Source organism: Cardiocondyla obscurior, linkage group LG23, assembly GCF_019399895.1.
Source record: "Cardiocondyla obscurior isolate alpha-2009 linkage group LG23, Cobs3.1, whole genome shotgun sequence".
NCBI classification, from domain to species: Eukaryota; Metazoa; Arthropoda; class Insecta; order Hymenoptera; family Formicidae; genus Cardiocondyla; species Cardiocondyla obscurior.
The window spans coordinates 958641-973489 of NC_091886.1; the positions used below are offsets into that span (position 1 = coordinate 958641).

The window sequence follows — 14849 nt, forward strand, 5'->3', positions numbered from 1 at the left end:
TACAGTGAGAATTTCTGAGACGTGCTAAAATAATTATTGATCTGCGATTTTCATAAATCGCATTAAATCATCAGTTGGCGTCGCTAATGTTAATCGTGCAAAGCGAGTTTAATAGTCAAAATAAAGTCGTTACTTGTTCCTTGCGACGATAGCGAAACTCTTTTTCGGACGTAGCGAACTGCGGACGGAATCATCGATTCCTGATGCAGTGCTCGTGTGCCGAAATCGCACGGCGAGGCTGTATCGAAGCAGCCGTGCGTGGGTGACCTCAGATTACATCACGTCCGTCCCTTGCCGCATTAGCAGACTGCCCACAGCCTTGTCGCGCTGTTGAGATAATGGATCCATTCGCATGGATCACGATCCAGGATTGGACGTACCCGGGACACTGGAAAGAAACTCGCCGGTAATGACAGCGGTCGTATTATTATTATTATTATTATTTCAAAGCCAACGTGGAAGAGAAAACGGGATCGTTTCTGTTTCCACCTGTCTGGAATTTTAATAATTGCGTCCACCATGGTTATACACACCTGTTTCGCACAAGAATAACGGGGGATGATATATATTCTCTCTCTCTCTCTCTACCCTTGTCCACGCGATCCCTCACGGTAACGGAGTTCAGAGGTCGTTTAATAATAATCGTTATACAGTCTGTTCGTACGAATGCGCTTTATGCCGGAGAAAACCCAACCTGCCAGCTTCGAAATTCTTCCGTGATGTGGCCAAGTAATTGTCTCTCGTGCGCGGCGATTCGAGATGAAAGTAATTCTTAAGAATTCTCGCGGAGAAATATTACTCCTCGGAGATCCCGCGCGCGATAGATCTAGTTTAGATTTACGATGCGAGACGGTTTATGAGGTACGGGAACATGTTTTACTTTTCTCTGGTGGTAATCGAATTGCTGCTGGAGATTTTTCGAGTGCTTTGTCACAAAAGCGTTTCCTCTTGAGGCAAGTCGTAAGAAATAATTTATCATGTCCCATCAGGACCCGAATTAGTAGTCCATATACATATAAAAGCGCGATGTAATGCATCGGAAAGCAAGAGGCCTTCTTCTTTCGTAATGGAGCGTCGCTCCAGTTTTTGGCAAGTAATGTCGCGGATATGCCAAGAGGACTAATGGAAATGACGGTAATTTTCAGTAATCTGTGCCGTAGAGTAGACGTCTTGCGTAAATGCGCCATGAAACATTTAACAGTCAATTATATGCAGTTTCTCAAGCAAATTATAGCCCCGTCGTGATTTATACGTGTGATTTATAGCCATTAAAAATCTGTTCTCAAAGACACAGCTTCACGTTTCCAGTTGCCTTACGGACAATTTTTATTATTATTAAACGATAAAGAAAAGATTTACAAATGGGATTAATTTTTTAAGGGACAATTGCAGATTTTTAACGCGTCCAGAAACGCGATAACCGTCCGGTGACCCGATTTTCTTATTCTGACAATAATCTTATTACCTTGACATGCAATTACGCTCATTATTATTACCAAGGCGCAGAAATTCTTTAGCTAGGGAAAAATAACACGGTGTTGTAATATCTGACACCATTAAATATTGATTTGAATATTTCGCCAAGTAATACAATATTTAGTATATCAAAAATTCATTTGAACCTACAACGTTACATAGTAATAATAATTATTCAAGTATTTATTAATATTTTCTCATTTACCGCTACGTCATTCTTTTTATACATACCTGATTCAACAGCATTTCACACATTTTATAAAGCTCATCATTGCGCCGGATTGAAATTTATGGCGCACTTGCTAAATTGCTAAATGGTAAATTAATGCAATACAAATGCTCTGGGAGCGTTAAGCCCATTTCGTTTCAAATGTCGATTTATTTTTCATTTTATTTAATAATAAATTGTCTACAATTTGTCCTAAGTTAGTACGTCTTGGAGTTTTCGTGGGGGGTTCGCGAGAAAGCATAGATCAATCAATCAAACTGGGTATGGAGGTGAACAACGAGCATTCACGAAAGTGACAAAGAAACAGTTTAACGCACCGTGTACAAGTCCAACGGCTATAGTCGAGAATAAGCGGAAGTGAAAGATACAGACGGCACAGAAGAACGTTACATGCGTGTGTAGAAGCAGTTCGATGTCGGGCGTGAGAAGGTTAACGATTATGAGGGCGAAAGTACATTCTGATGACTCGACAGGAAACAAATTAATAGTAGAATGAGAGGGTTTAAACAGAAAAAAAAAAAAAAAAATAAGAAGGAGAGAAAAATAAAAAATCTCTTTTCGTCGAATTCAATTTGGCGCAACAAATATCGTTGCAATAACAATCGTGACGGTATGAAAGCACTCGAAGATGAGAACCGTGCTTGGAACCGCGACAATCTTTACCAAGTTTTACGAGAGAGCGCAATAAGTCTGCTATTCGATTGCAAAAGGGAAACATTCGATATCGTTATATTGCAAGAAAATATTACACGTTATACGAGATCTCTCGAATAAGCCAAAGCGCGTGCGGATGGTCGCAGATCCAAGTAGAACGTAGTACCCGAGAGCCATTAGATTTATTTTCAACGCATATTTTTTTTTTTTTTTTTTTTTTTTTTACGTTGCCCAAAGAACGTTGTCTGATCAATGTAAGATATTGAAAGCGGCATATATATTTTACGTCAAATTATCATTTTTCACGCATTATTCAGCAACGATGCCGTACCTCGAAGCAGCACAGTCTCTCCTTTGCAATTTAAATATGCCGAAGATTCGAATACTTAACATTGCAAATACACCGATCCAAAATACTTTCAAGGTTTCGCGAGAATACGTTCAGAAATGCGTTCGTGATTTCCCACGAGCGAATTTAATGAGAGCTATAGTAAATTTTTACGCGATTATCTAATGCAGGATTACGGATTATCTATATCGCCTTCGTTTTTCGTATATATGTATATGTATGATATAATAGCTAGAACTTACTCCGCGATTTCGTATATTTACGTAATATAATATATACTTACAGCTATCTACAGTTTGTACATAAACTCATTAAGCGAAATAAGCGTACGTTTCCAGCCGCGATAAACAAAGTTGCATATAATCCGCAGTGCCAAAAAATCGTCGGCTCTCTCCAAACTCGCAGACGTTCTGCTTCGAGGGGCTCACGAATTTCGGTCGAGAGTGATATTCCGGTAACGAGCCGAAGTCGCGACTGGCTTTCAGGTACATAACGAACAAAACGCTTAATTAATTAATTAATTAATTAACCCACGAATCACGGCAGGGTTCGCCCGCGACATAGGCGCGACAGCGCGACGAAGGATACAACGACGAGTATCGCGAACGCAAAAAGTGCGCGGTGACGATGACAAACTTGAAAAAAAAACAAAAAAATTATCCGCATGAGTCGCGAAGAAGGAACTCAGGACGAACGGGACCGTTGTAGCGGGTGATAAAGTTTTACAAACAGATTCACGATTCAACCATATTATCCAGAAATGTGCCGTTTCAGGCGGAATCGCCATTTCTCTTTTATTTGCTTTTCTCTTTCTCTCCTATTCTCTTTCTCTCACAACCATACAGTGCTTTCTCTCATTTCACGATATTTCTACATCTCCCTCGTGTCTGGAATACGTCTCAAACGTATTCGTCTTATCGGATGAGCCTTTCACAAGCTGAGCGATAGGCTCAAGGATAACGCGAAGGATCGTTCGAGATCTTCTCTTTTACTTACTCGCTACGTTTATATACTTCCCATTTCCTTTCGCCTCTCACACTTTTTTTTTTGTTTTTTTTGTTTTTTTTTTTTTAACCATTCTCTCTTGCACGTTCTCTCTCTATCTCTCACGCACACACTCTTATTTTCGTGCAGCATCGCAATCGTTCACACTGCATGACCTCTTGAGATCGTTGTGTGTGTATCTAACTATGATATATCTACACGTTACTTATACAACTACAAGTCAGTTGGTTGGATCACCTTTTCTCGCGTACGTGATTCTTCCTTTCGCCGCATCCATCCAGAAGGGGGAGAGGGTGTTTTTCGTGTATAATGTATGACTACAAAGTATGTATTATCATCACGTTATCAAAAACGTATCGCCCAACGTCTCTCCGCGTTGACTCGACAGTGAATCTACTTTCTTGCATCCCGTGTCGTTACACACACATATCATGCATCCGATTACATTTTATCGCTAGTAACATTAACGATTTAACGCGATTGACGATAAAAATTGGTACCATTCTGGCGACGCGAGTCTCTCAGCACCTCCTCCCCCTGTCCTTCCACGTATATTAATCTCACATCGCAATACTCCCGCGCGGATACAATAATTAATTAATATTTGCCGGCGTTCGTCGCTCTCGTTGATTAATACGCTACACGCTACGTCGTTTACGATTTACAATATCAATTAATTATCAAATTATTAATTCAATTATTAGAATTACTTTAGAATATTGGTACTCTTTCGTGTCACCTCCGTTATTTCTTAACTTTTATCGTATTCCACTTTTTCTTTTTTTTTTTTTTCGTTTTTTTTTTTGTTATTTTTATTCTTTTGTTATCTCTGCGTGATCGTGTATGTTACATTATGCTCTGTTTTGCCATAATTACTGCATTTGCTCGCGTATGAGGCCGAAGGTAAAACGGACGCACGTGTGTGAGAGAATGCGGGAGAGTTTAATTCCTGTGAATGCGAATGGCACCGGCGGTGCGCGCATTTGCAATCACCGAAACAAGTTGTTCGCTCGCATTTGCTCGCGCTCGTTCGTCCGATCTAGATCCAGCTTTAGTCTACTTTCGCTCGCACACCCCATTCACTCGTCCATATTATTCTCGCACGCTTATCTTGCCTCGCAAGCGCGAGCCCGCGACTTCGATGAACGCGAATATTAACGTTCGCGCCGATCGAAGCGTGCTGCTCACGTACGCTCGCGCCCGTTCTTTCGATCCGGATTCAACTCCGGATTCGCACGCATGCACGCACATTTTAACGAAAAATTGTACAGAACGCTTCGGTGGCGGTTCAACGTCGCTCTTTCTTACTCATCTTCCTCTTTTCTTCGCCGTTACGGTTCATCGCAGTATAGTTGAATCGTGAGTAGGGCCCTTGCTAATATTTATAATAAATATGTATAATACGTACGTATGTATAAATAAGTGTTTGTACTATAAAGAAAATAAAACGCCGGGAGTCGCGGGCCGGGACGATCCCACGTGGGGTGTCTTCGCGGTCGCACGTGTAGAGAAAATTAGAAAAAAAGGGTAAGAGGAACGAGCGCGCCGCCGGTCTGTCCCCTCGTTAGGAGGAGGGTACACGTCCTCGAACGGGGGGTACTGGGTTTCTCGCGTTAGGTCGCGCAGCTCGACACTGATTAGCCCGTAGATTCGCCCGAGAATCCCCCGCGATCGCCGGCCCCCGATCTCACGTGATTTATAATGATCCGATGCGTTTGGTGAGAATTAGGTGGGTTTCGAAGAACGCATCTTCTCCTTCGTATCGTGTGAGTGTCCGGGTGTCCGTCATTTGTGACTTTGTATTAAATTGTGTCTCTCATATGTGTGTTACGTGTACGCTTCCTTGTTTTTATAACTTCTTCGTTTCTCTAATTGCACACGATCTCTTCGGCTCAAGTTGTTGGCGCGGGTGCGCGCACGTGTACCCGGCCCTCCGGCGGTGATGGCCGCGTGTTTCGGACGTCCTTCTTCACTTAATTACTCTAAATTCACTTATTTGCTCGACGTCAAAGCTTCGTAACGGAATAAATCGAACGCCCCGTGTCGGACTTTTTCTTTTTTTATTGGCAGTTAAAAGATTTTCTTTTTTCTACTGATTTTAATAATTTTTTATTTTTTTATCTTTAAAGTTCGGTCGACGTTAGCCATCGATACGCGTGCTCGCTAATCTAATTCAGGAAGGACGACCGGCGAACTCCGGAGTGCCGGCAGACGGGTAAACCCAGCGGGGTGGACGCAGCCACCGTGGGTACGCTGGCCGAACGCGCGTAGATTCGAAGAACGTTATTCTTATTCTCGTTTTTACGTTGCTTAAGAAAAATTATTGTGCCGATAATATGTTGGGTCGCTAGCGAAACCCTAAACAGGCAGTGCAGTACGAGTGAGTCCTTAAGCAATCTCGAGGCAAGCTTCGGCCTAATATCACGTTTCGAGTCCATTGCTCATCGATATAATTACTTTGTGTGTGTGTGTGTGTGTGTGTGTCGATGTGGGGTGAGTCATGTATGACGTGTACGTGTTTACATGTGAGGGTGTAATCCTTCGATTATCTTACTTTTTTATTTTTCATTCGTTTTTAATTATTACTTACAGCGTACGATTAAATTTAATCTTATATTTAAAAGGTATACGCGCGGAGCATGTACAGTGGTACAGTTTCTTTGGAGTATCATGCCGACGTAAACTATTCCCATTCCTTTGCTTTCCCGTCTGCCTATCTGGTCACCCTTCGTCCCGATCGCGACAGCGGCGGGATAACCCCCGCCACGTTTCGACATTTTTTTGAGCCGATCGGGAGTTTTATCTTTTCCTCTTCCGCGCACTTTCTAGCTCTACGGACAGTTCCACTGAATTTAAAAAAAAAGAAAAAAGAACGTCCTCCTTCTGCTCGTCCCCCCGTGAATTCTCCCGCATGTTCCTCTACATTATTATATATAGTAACGTTAAAAATCACGGTCCTCTAAACCGGACATAGGCGTGGTTGGTGTACGCGGGATATGACCAATAATAATCGGATTTAAACATTTTTCGTTTACGCACTTCGTTTCTATTATCGTTCCAGCGCCGATCGGCGTCGCTGGATTTTAATTTCCCCCCCCCCCTCCCCCCTAATTCCCCCGAGTAAATGATATCGAGATCGTTTCCCCCGTAGGATACTCGACGGTTTTTCTTAATCGGTAAAACGGGCGAAACTCCGAAAGATTATCGTCTTAACGTACGGTTCTACTACGTCGCTTTCGTCTCGTGGTCGTGCGAAACTTATGTATCCTGAGCTGATGCTTATAACAGCCTTCTTTCGTAGATGGATGTCCAGCTACTAGAATTGACTTAAACTCCTCTAAATGTGGAATCACGTGTGATGATGATCCTCGTTGTGCTTGCGGTGGTTGGTCTTCGGAATGATGATCACGTTATCGTCACCATCGCTAATGCGCGCGATCTTCTACGGTGGTCAAAAGCCAGTACCAAAATCTAATCGCGAGCGATGTCTGCTTTCTCAGCTTTTCTTTTGTGAGAATCTCTCTTGACTCTCGCGTTGTACATTTTACTCGACAACCATCGATCTCATCGTTTCAGCTCGATCGTTAGACTTGCGGTCTTAATGAAATTAAATCAATTGTTGGAATCTCCTTCGGGTTCCTCGGTCTTCAACATACACTTTCCAAGTGCGCGCTCTGTCGTCTTCTCGCCTGTCTCTGTCGGAACTGATGGAATTCCGCTTTCATCGCTTGTACTCGGGCCTCTATGTTCTCCCTGCTGTATCTCGGCGCTTGCTGATGTACCGTGTGCACTTGATGAATGTGGGGAACGTGAATTGTATGGATTTGATGCATCGGTGGTCTCTCTTCTCGCGTAGGCGTCGAGGCCGACGTGGGCGTCGGCGTGCACGACACCGGATCGAACTCGTAGTGGCCGTCGACGCTGCCAGCGTCCACGGCGTTCTGTATGTGCGTGTGCCCCATCTTAACCGGATCCTGAAGCTCGAGCCAGCGGCCCACTAACGGCGGCGGGGGTGGCCTGTAAGGCGGAGGTCTCCACTCAGCGACTGTGCTACCGCTCCTCGAGCTTTGGTTTTGCTGCGAGGTGTTCTTGCTGCCAAACCCCGAACTACTCGATCTGCTCTCGGGCGAAGTCTCTAAATCGGGCGAAGCAGCGAGCTCCGGCGCCGATCTGGCGTGCCTGGCGTGTCTCGGTGGCAATCTTGCCCGAGGTCGTCCAGCCGGTTGCGGTGGCGAGGACGTCGCCAACGGCTGGACTGGCACGAATCGTCTCGACTCGGCATGGATCGCCTTGAGAGACGGTAATTCCTGACTGTATCGTTGATGCACGCTGCGAAGTTGAAGATAGCCGGGTGGCGTTGGGAAGGAACGTTCGCCGGAGGATGGCTGCTTGACAGAGCTGAGATCGCTGAAGTATAAAGGTGTCCAAGGGACCTGTGCCCCGCTCGGCGAACTGGCCAGGAATCTGGGCGACGTGATCGTACAAATATTCGCGGGTGGTATCCTCGCCAAAGGGTTCACAATGCCGTGATGATGATGATAGCTCGACGGCAAGGGACATATAGACACGCCGCTACCGTCGGATCTTAGACTAAGCTGGCTGGTGCCAACCAGCGGGCGTCGCCACGAAGATTTCAGCCGCTGCTTCGGCAGGAAACCACCGTCGTCGCTGCTAGAGACGTCCAGCATGCTGTTGTTGGCCGAGCTAAGAACCGAGTCCGCCACGACGAAGCGGCCGTCGGCCGCTCGAGAGATCTTGCCCAACGGGCGGCAACGGCACGAGTCCGGGCTATCCGGGCTCAGGATCTCCTTCAGGAGACTTAAACCTGGTACTCGGCTTTTTCTAGTTCTGTAGATAGGACAGAAAAGCGTTAGAAAGTTCGTGACAGAGACAATCGGAAGGTACAGCTGCGATCGAAGACGTTGGAGGATAATTTTGGCGAAAAATCCACGCGGGATTCATTGCCCATTTTACATCATACCAACATTTTTCTTTTTAAAAGGTAATAGAAATCTCATTATTTCGTGAATTTAAACGTGCGTTAAATATATTATTACAATTTTAATATAATAAAATTATTATTTTTTTTTACTTTTTTTTTTACTTTTCTCATATATATATTTTATTTTTTTTTTATCTCTTGAATAAATGCTTGAGAAAAATTTTACATATTTCCGCACGCGCGCGAATTGAGTTTTATTATCGCGTTTTCGCAGCGACGTCCGTATTGATAAAATCATTAATAAAAATAAATGCCTGTAAGATTATTCATATCTTCCTCCAACGTGATCCATCGGCCGTTTGAATACGATAAATACGTGCAACACGAACGGCAAAAAATACGGCAACGTTAACGAAAGTTAAACAAAGTACTAGAACAAACGTAACGTAAAAATGCCAATGTTCCAGTTAAATGTGGCAAGATAATTATGAATAATTAATTACTCGTACGTATAATAATTAATAACGGATGCAGGCAGGGAAGGCATGCGGCATGCACACATTCCAGTGCACGAGTGATCGGGGGTGATGTGGGTTGCGGATAGGTAGGCCTCGACAGTGAGTGGATCTTTTTTTTTTTTTTCGTTAATTTTCACAAAACGAATCGTATATTTCTTTTATGAATAATTTCTTTTCGTTTTGCTCGCGAAATTTTGTTTCATTCTCAGAGAATTTTTTTCTTTTTTTTTGCGCGGATTATTTGCATTTTCTTTTGACTTTGATCAGTGAATAGCAATTGTGGATTTAGGTGCTCCGAGAAACTCGTCACCTTTTCTCCTCCTTCGGGTCCGGCAGCAAGGAAAGATGGGGGAGAGAGAATGTTGTAACACAACGATTACATTCACAAAAACAATATGTCATGGCGATAATGATAAGAAATATAACGCTAAATAACCGAACGTTACTTCTAGGCGGTGGTGTTAGGGAGCAAATAGATAAATGTGTCTTATAGGAATCGATAAATACGCGTTTTATCGTCATACATCAATTTAGCTCGATTATTACGGGATTTAACACGGAATTCAACTAGGAAGATATCTCAAAAAACAGTGTATTGTTTCCTCATTCAGAAAAAGTATTAAAGAGATAACAAAGACACTGAAACATGTAGAAAAATGAGATACAAGTATATGAGTCGGTCGAGTGTTTCGGAGTAAGGAAATAACGATATATTTAAACTGTCATTTATCACATTTTGATAAGATGAACGGAAAACTTCTATTACACAAGTATTCCGATGGAGTTTTTTAATTCTTAATTATACATATTATGTTTCTGTTTTTTTTTTTTTTTTTCTTTTTCTATTTTCGTGGAAACACTCGATTTTGCGAAAGAGAGATAGAAATGAAGATTGTGACATAGCTAAGTAAATTGTAAAAGTGCGGATTTGTAAAATAAATTGGATTTAAAGGTAAAGGGCTCGGTCTAAATATGCGCACCGTTTTTGGCGGGCTGAATGGAATAATAATGTGACGTGACTTTGTGAACGATTAACAGGTGGACACGACAATGTTGGGCACGAGTATACGTAGAGACAAGTTTTCACGCGGCCGCAACGAGAGCGGCTTACCTATCTCCGCCTTGCTTATTGCCGCGTGTTCGCGTGTTCGCGTGAGCATGTCTGTCTGTTTATTGGTCGTCTAGAATCGACAAACTGAAAACAATCAAATAACACAAGAAGCTTGAATTAGAGCTCCGCCGTGGCCGTGCGAGCCGCAATAATAATCGTTGCAGCCCGGACGTGCCATATGTACGCCGCTGAAACTTGGTGTCGCGCCGAAATCGAAGTTTCATTCGATTCCTCTGACAAACGTTTCTTCGATATAACGACCAATTCGTCGGCCGGCTATTATCGGATATACGAATATTGCTTTTCGCGTTTATGGCGAGATATGAGAGGGCGATACTCGTGTCACATGCGATCCGTGTATGAACGAGAATTGTACTAGACAATATTGCGCCTTGTAAAGCTAATGTTGCGGGCTATTTTTGTGACGAGACGCTAAAATGTGATAAAGCATTATGGGTAAGCTTTGGTGAAATGTGCTTCGCAATTTTTTTTTCTTTCTTTCTTTTTCTTTTTTTTTTTTTTATTTTATGTTATTAATATACTTTGTTTTTCATTATTAATAGAAAGATATTATAAACGTCATGTTATAATAATGAAACAGCATGCGCCAAACTGAATTTTAAAACATACAGCAAGCTACTGGATAATTTTTGCAAACAGATAAATTATTAATGACTGATAAATCCTATTAGACGAATAAATTTAAATGTAAATGGTATATGCATACTCGGCGCGATATTAATTTATGACTTTACACTAGTAGCTTCCTGTTATAAAGTAAATTAGTAACAGATGCTAAAAAGAATGCATCTAATTGTAAGAAAGAGAAATGTCCATTGCGCGGTGTATGAAAGTTGAGTAAGGTAAAGTATCATAAGGAAACTCGATGGTTAGTTTTTTTTTATGAGTGCACCACAATCTCTGTGGAAATAATTTCGAAAAGAGCAACGTGGTTAGACAACAATTGGAATCGTATGTGTATTATAATTGCATTATTTATGTATTATAATTAAATTATTATTAATATTAAATACGTAACACATCGAGTCGCCGCAAATTTATTTGCCAGTTAATAATTAAATAGATAAGTGAGAGTCGTCTTGGTGAAAGTTTTAAAGTCAAGCGATATAGTGATTCGTGATAGCGAATGAACGCATTAACAGGATAATTATACCTCTTGGTGTCATATTTGTAATAATAATAATCTGGAAGATAGTAATAATTAAAATGTGTAAAAATATGAAGGTACTTAGAAAAAAATTAATTCTGTGACATACTTTGAAAAGTATTGCAATCATGTTGAGCGCTGTAAAAGCAAAAGAAACATACAAATGGTAATTCAACGTTAATAGAAATGTAAATCCAAATTAAATATTAAAAAAAAAAAAGAAAAAAAATTGCAAAAGTAGCGAGTATACAGACGCGACAAAAAACACAGCAATTGAAAGCTGTTAAGCAGGTAATATGAGATAATAAAAAAAGTTTAAAAATCTCGGAAAGAGAACACAATAAAGTTTCAATGGGCGCAATCTATTTGAGTGCCAAGGTTTAAAAGAAGTGCAATATAAATATCCCCTATTTAAAGGATATTTAAAGTAGTTAATGTAGTCTTTGATACAAATTTTTTTTTTTGCGAAGTAAAGAACTAATCAAAGGAGATATTGCACCTCTCGAACACATTTACGCTCGGCGCAAATTAGCTAGTTAATCATAAAATACGAAATTAAACATTAGTATACGAATAACGAGTGTTAAACGCTCTCGTGACTTCGCGAAGGGGAAAAAAAATATTATAACAGTAATTTTCGCAGAGAAGCAGCAGCAGCAACGTGAAGAATGAAGGAGGAGCAGACTGAGACAAAGTAGTAGGTAATAACAATTTATGGCTCTTTAATAAGCGCGGGTGACATTGAATTCTGTGTGAAACGAATATGTACACGCAATAAATGAGCAATGAAATGAATAAAGCGTGATGATAGAATGGAAGAGAGGCGGACGTAATGTTGAGGGGTTACTCCCGATTCGTTCTCAAAATTGTGGTAAAAAAAAAATGATGTAGATCGATAATACCGATACAGTGAACATGATACGGAATAGTTTGTAGAAAAAATCGCAAATTTGTTTTCCGTAGATTTGCAGAAAAAAAAAAAAAATTAAAAAAAAAATAGAGAAAGAAATCTACCGCCTTGCCTCGATCTCTCTTATCTATGTACTCCCTAAAGCCGCCGAACGAAGGTATTAGGGTACTGACTGGATGTTACTAGTGTGAACTCCTAGCTGTTTTGCCTGTATTGCAGATCTCATCTATAGTCATGACAATCATCCTAAGTAGTAGTAGATAGTAGTAGGTGGTAGATTAGTAGGTCCTAGCAGGTAACATTGCAGAGCTGTAGTCTCGCATAGTAGTAGCAGTAGTGGTAGTAGCGGTAGTACTAGTAGTAGTAGTTAACGGGCATGTGTCCCACCGGTAATTGGCGTTTCGCTCGCTCGATCGACCGAGGAGGATCGACGACTAACGGAGAATGAATTCGATCTGACAGTTCGTTCGATCGATCGACGGACCGCTCGGTACATCGTGTTTTACACACACAAAGACACATATACGTATACCGTCGGCGGGAGATTATTTTTCATGGTTTTCTCGGGAGCAACCGTGGTCTCGGGTACGCAGTAATGGTGGTAATAGTAGCGGTAGTAGCAGTAGTAGTAGCAGTAATAGGTAGTGGTAGTAGTAGCAGTAGTAGTAGTAATAGTAGTAGTGGTAGTACTTGGTTTTTTTCTGTGTGGCTAGCGGAGATTAGGCTTACTGTTCCGCCTCTCTATGATAAACACGTTCTCGTGATCTCGATTATCGAGGTGGAGTGCGTGATGGTCACGATCACGGTTCAGAGGGGCCTGCTCGTAGACCGAATCCGAGGTGGCAGTGGCGGGGGTGGTTACTTGCGTAGGAAGTGGTGATTGATGAAGAGGTTGTGGTGGTGGTGGTGGTAGTTGCGGATTCAACGGGCTGCAACGGGTCAGCGTCGAGACTGACTCGCCGCACGCGTTTAGATTTGTCGACCTACAGAAAACACAGAGAGAGAGGAGGACAAGAGACGCCCACGATTTCTTATCGTCTTGTCTTTCGTTTTTTTTTTTTTTCTTTTTGTCGCAACTGCTATCTCGACTTGCTTGTCGGCCGCCTCACGGTTGCCGCTTTACGCGAGAATTGGTTTAGGGTCGGAGACGCAGAATGAAAGAAATAAAAGACAGGTTGAGACAGAGAGAAAGGTAGCGGGGATTTTCCTTCGTTGACTACAATCGATTGACTCTACTATCTACCGATGTTTTTCGATTTCAATTTTTTTTTTTTTTTTTTTTTTTTTTCTTGTCGTTTGATCGATAATGTTCGCGAAATAACGCCCTGCATCCTTCCTCTCCAAAGTCTCACGACCCTTGACGCTATTTTCTAGCTCGCGTCGGCTCTCTTCTGATCCTTGCTCTGATCGCGACGGTGCTTAGCACCGAGATTATTTCAGGCCTGTATTCGTAGTCGACATTTCGAGCTGCCTGTGCTCGACCACCGACTGCAATCGTCAGAAGAAACAACACTTGGCATTGTGTTGTAACGTATGAAAAAAAATAAAAAAGAAACCATTAAGATTGATTCTTTACCTGCTTTAATGTCGGCAAGATTTAGACAAGACTTTCTCGGAGAATTTAATGCAATGCCTTGTGTTTTTCGACATTGAAGCATTAGAAAATTGCAATCGCTGTTTCTACTCGGCACACAGACCCGCGACCACGAATGCGGGCCTCGGAGAAAAAGATTCTTGGCAGTGGCTGAACCGTCCAGCCCGTTCTGGATATATAACGTGTAGGTATATAAACGTGCAAAAATATCGATCTCTCTCGGTATAATTCTCGACCAACGCGACCGCGCTTTCAGCAAAAATTTACGTTTCGACTTATCATGAGGGTGACGGTGGATGATACATGACAGCGGCATAAGAGACTGGAGGATTAGAGACAACGGAACAGTTACACGCAAGGCGATATCAAATCTAAATTTCGTTAGTAGGATCTCAACATTTAAATATAGTTACAACCAAACGATACGAGACAGGAGCCTGCTGAATGCAGTAAAAGAAATGGAAAAGATTGACGATTAATGATTACGTATATATCAATTACAAAAGCGCATGCTTGATCACAAATTAGACGTAGAAAGTAATAATGGAAAATACAGCGCCGTGGCTGGCGAGATTAATTTTGACACTCATAATTACATATGCGTGTGGTTCATTTTGAAACGGCATCGTGATCAGCGTCGAACCTGCGAGAAAATCTGTATTAGATATCGTGCGATCGTACTCGCTCTAAGCTTACGAATCGAGGCTGGTATTATGGATAGATGAGGGTGAAATGTTGCCTGTGCGTGTAAGGATCGTTCACGACGAAATGGGATTAACGGGGCTGGATCTCTATTAACACCCTCACGATAAGCGCCGCGATAAAACGGGGAAACGTTAAGATTCGGGGTGCAGCACCGATATTTATTGCCCTCGAGAGAATCAAACAAGGAC

The 14849-nt window shown here is 42.0% G+C and overlaps 1 protein-coding gene across 7 annotated transcripts in view; it reads right to left on the reverse strand.

Annotated features, from left to right (window-relative positions):
* Positions 1-1835: 1835 nt before the first annotated feature.
* LOC139111203 (protein turtle) overlaps positions 1836-14849 on the reverse strand; it is a 209765-nt gene continuing 196751 nt past the window's right edge. For 5 of the 7 annotated variants that reach the window (XM_070671331.1, XM_070671330.1, XM_070671326.1 and 2 more), the window contains one exon: positions 1836-8561. In XM_070671331.1, coding sequence (XP_070527432.1) covers positions 7361-8561 — 1201 coding nt within the window. In that variant the 3' untranslated portion in view covers positions 1836-7360. Of the gene's footprint in view, positions 8562-9830; positions 13346-14849 lie in introns of those variants that run through there. The other 2 variants (XM_070671329.1, XM_070671332.1) reach the window with 2 other exon arrangements.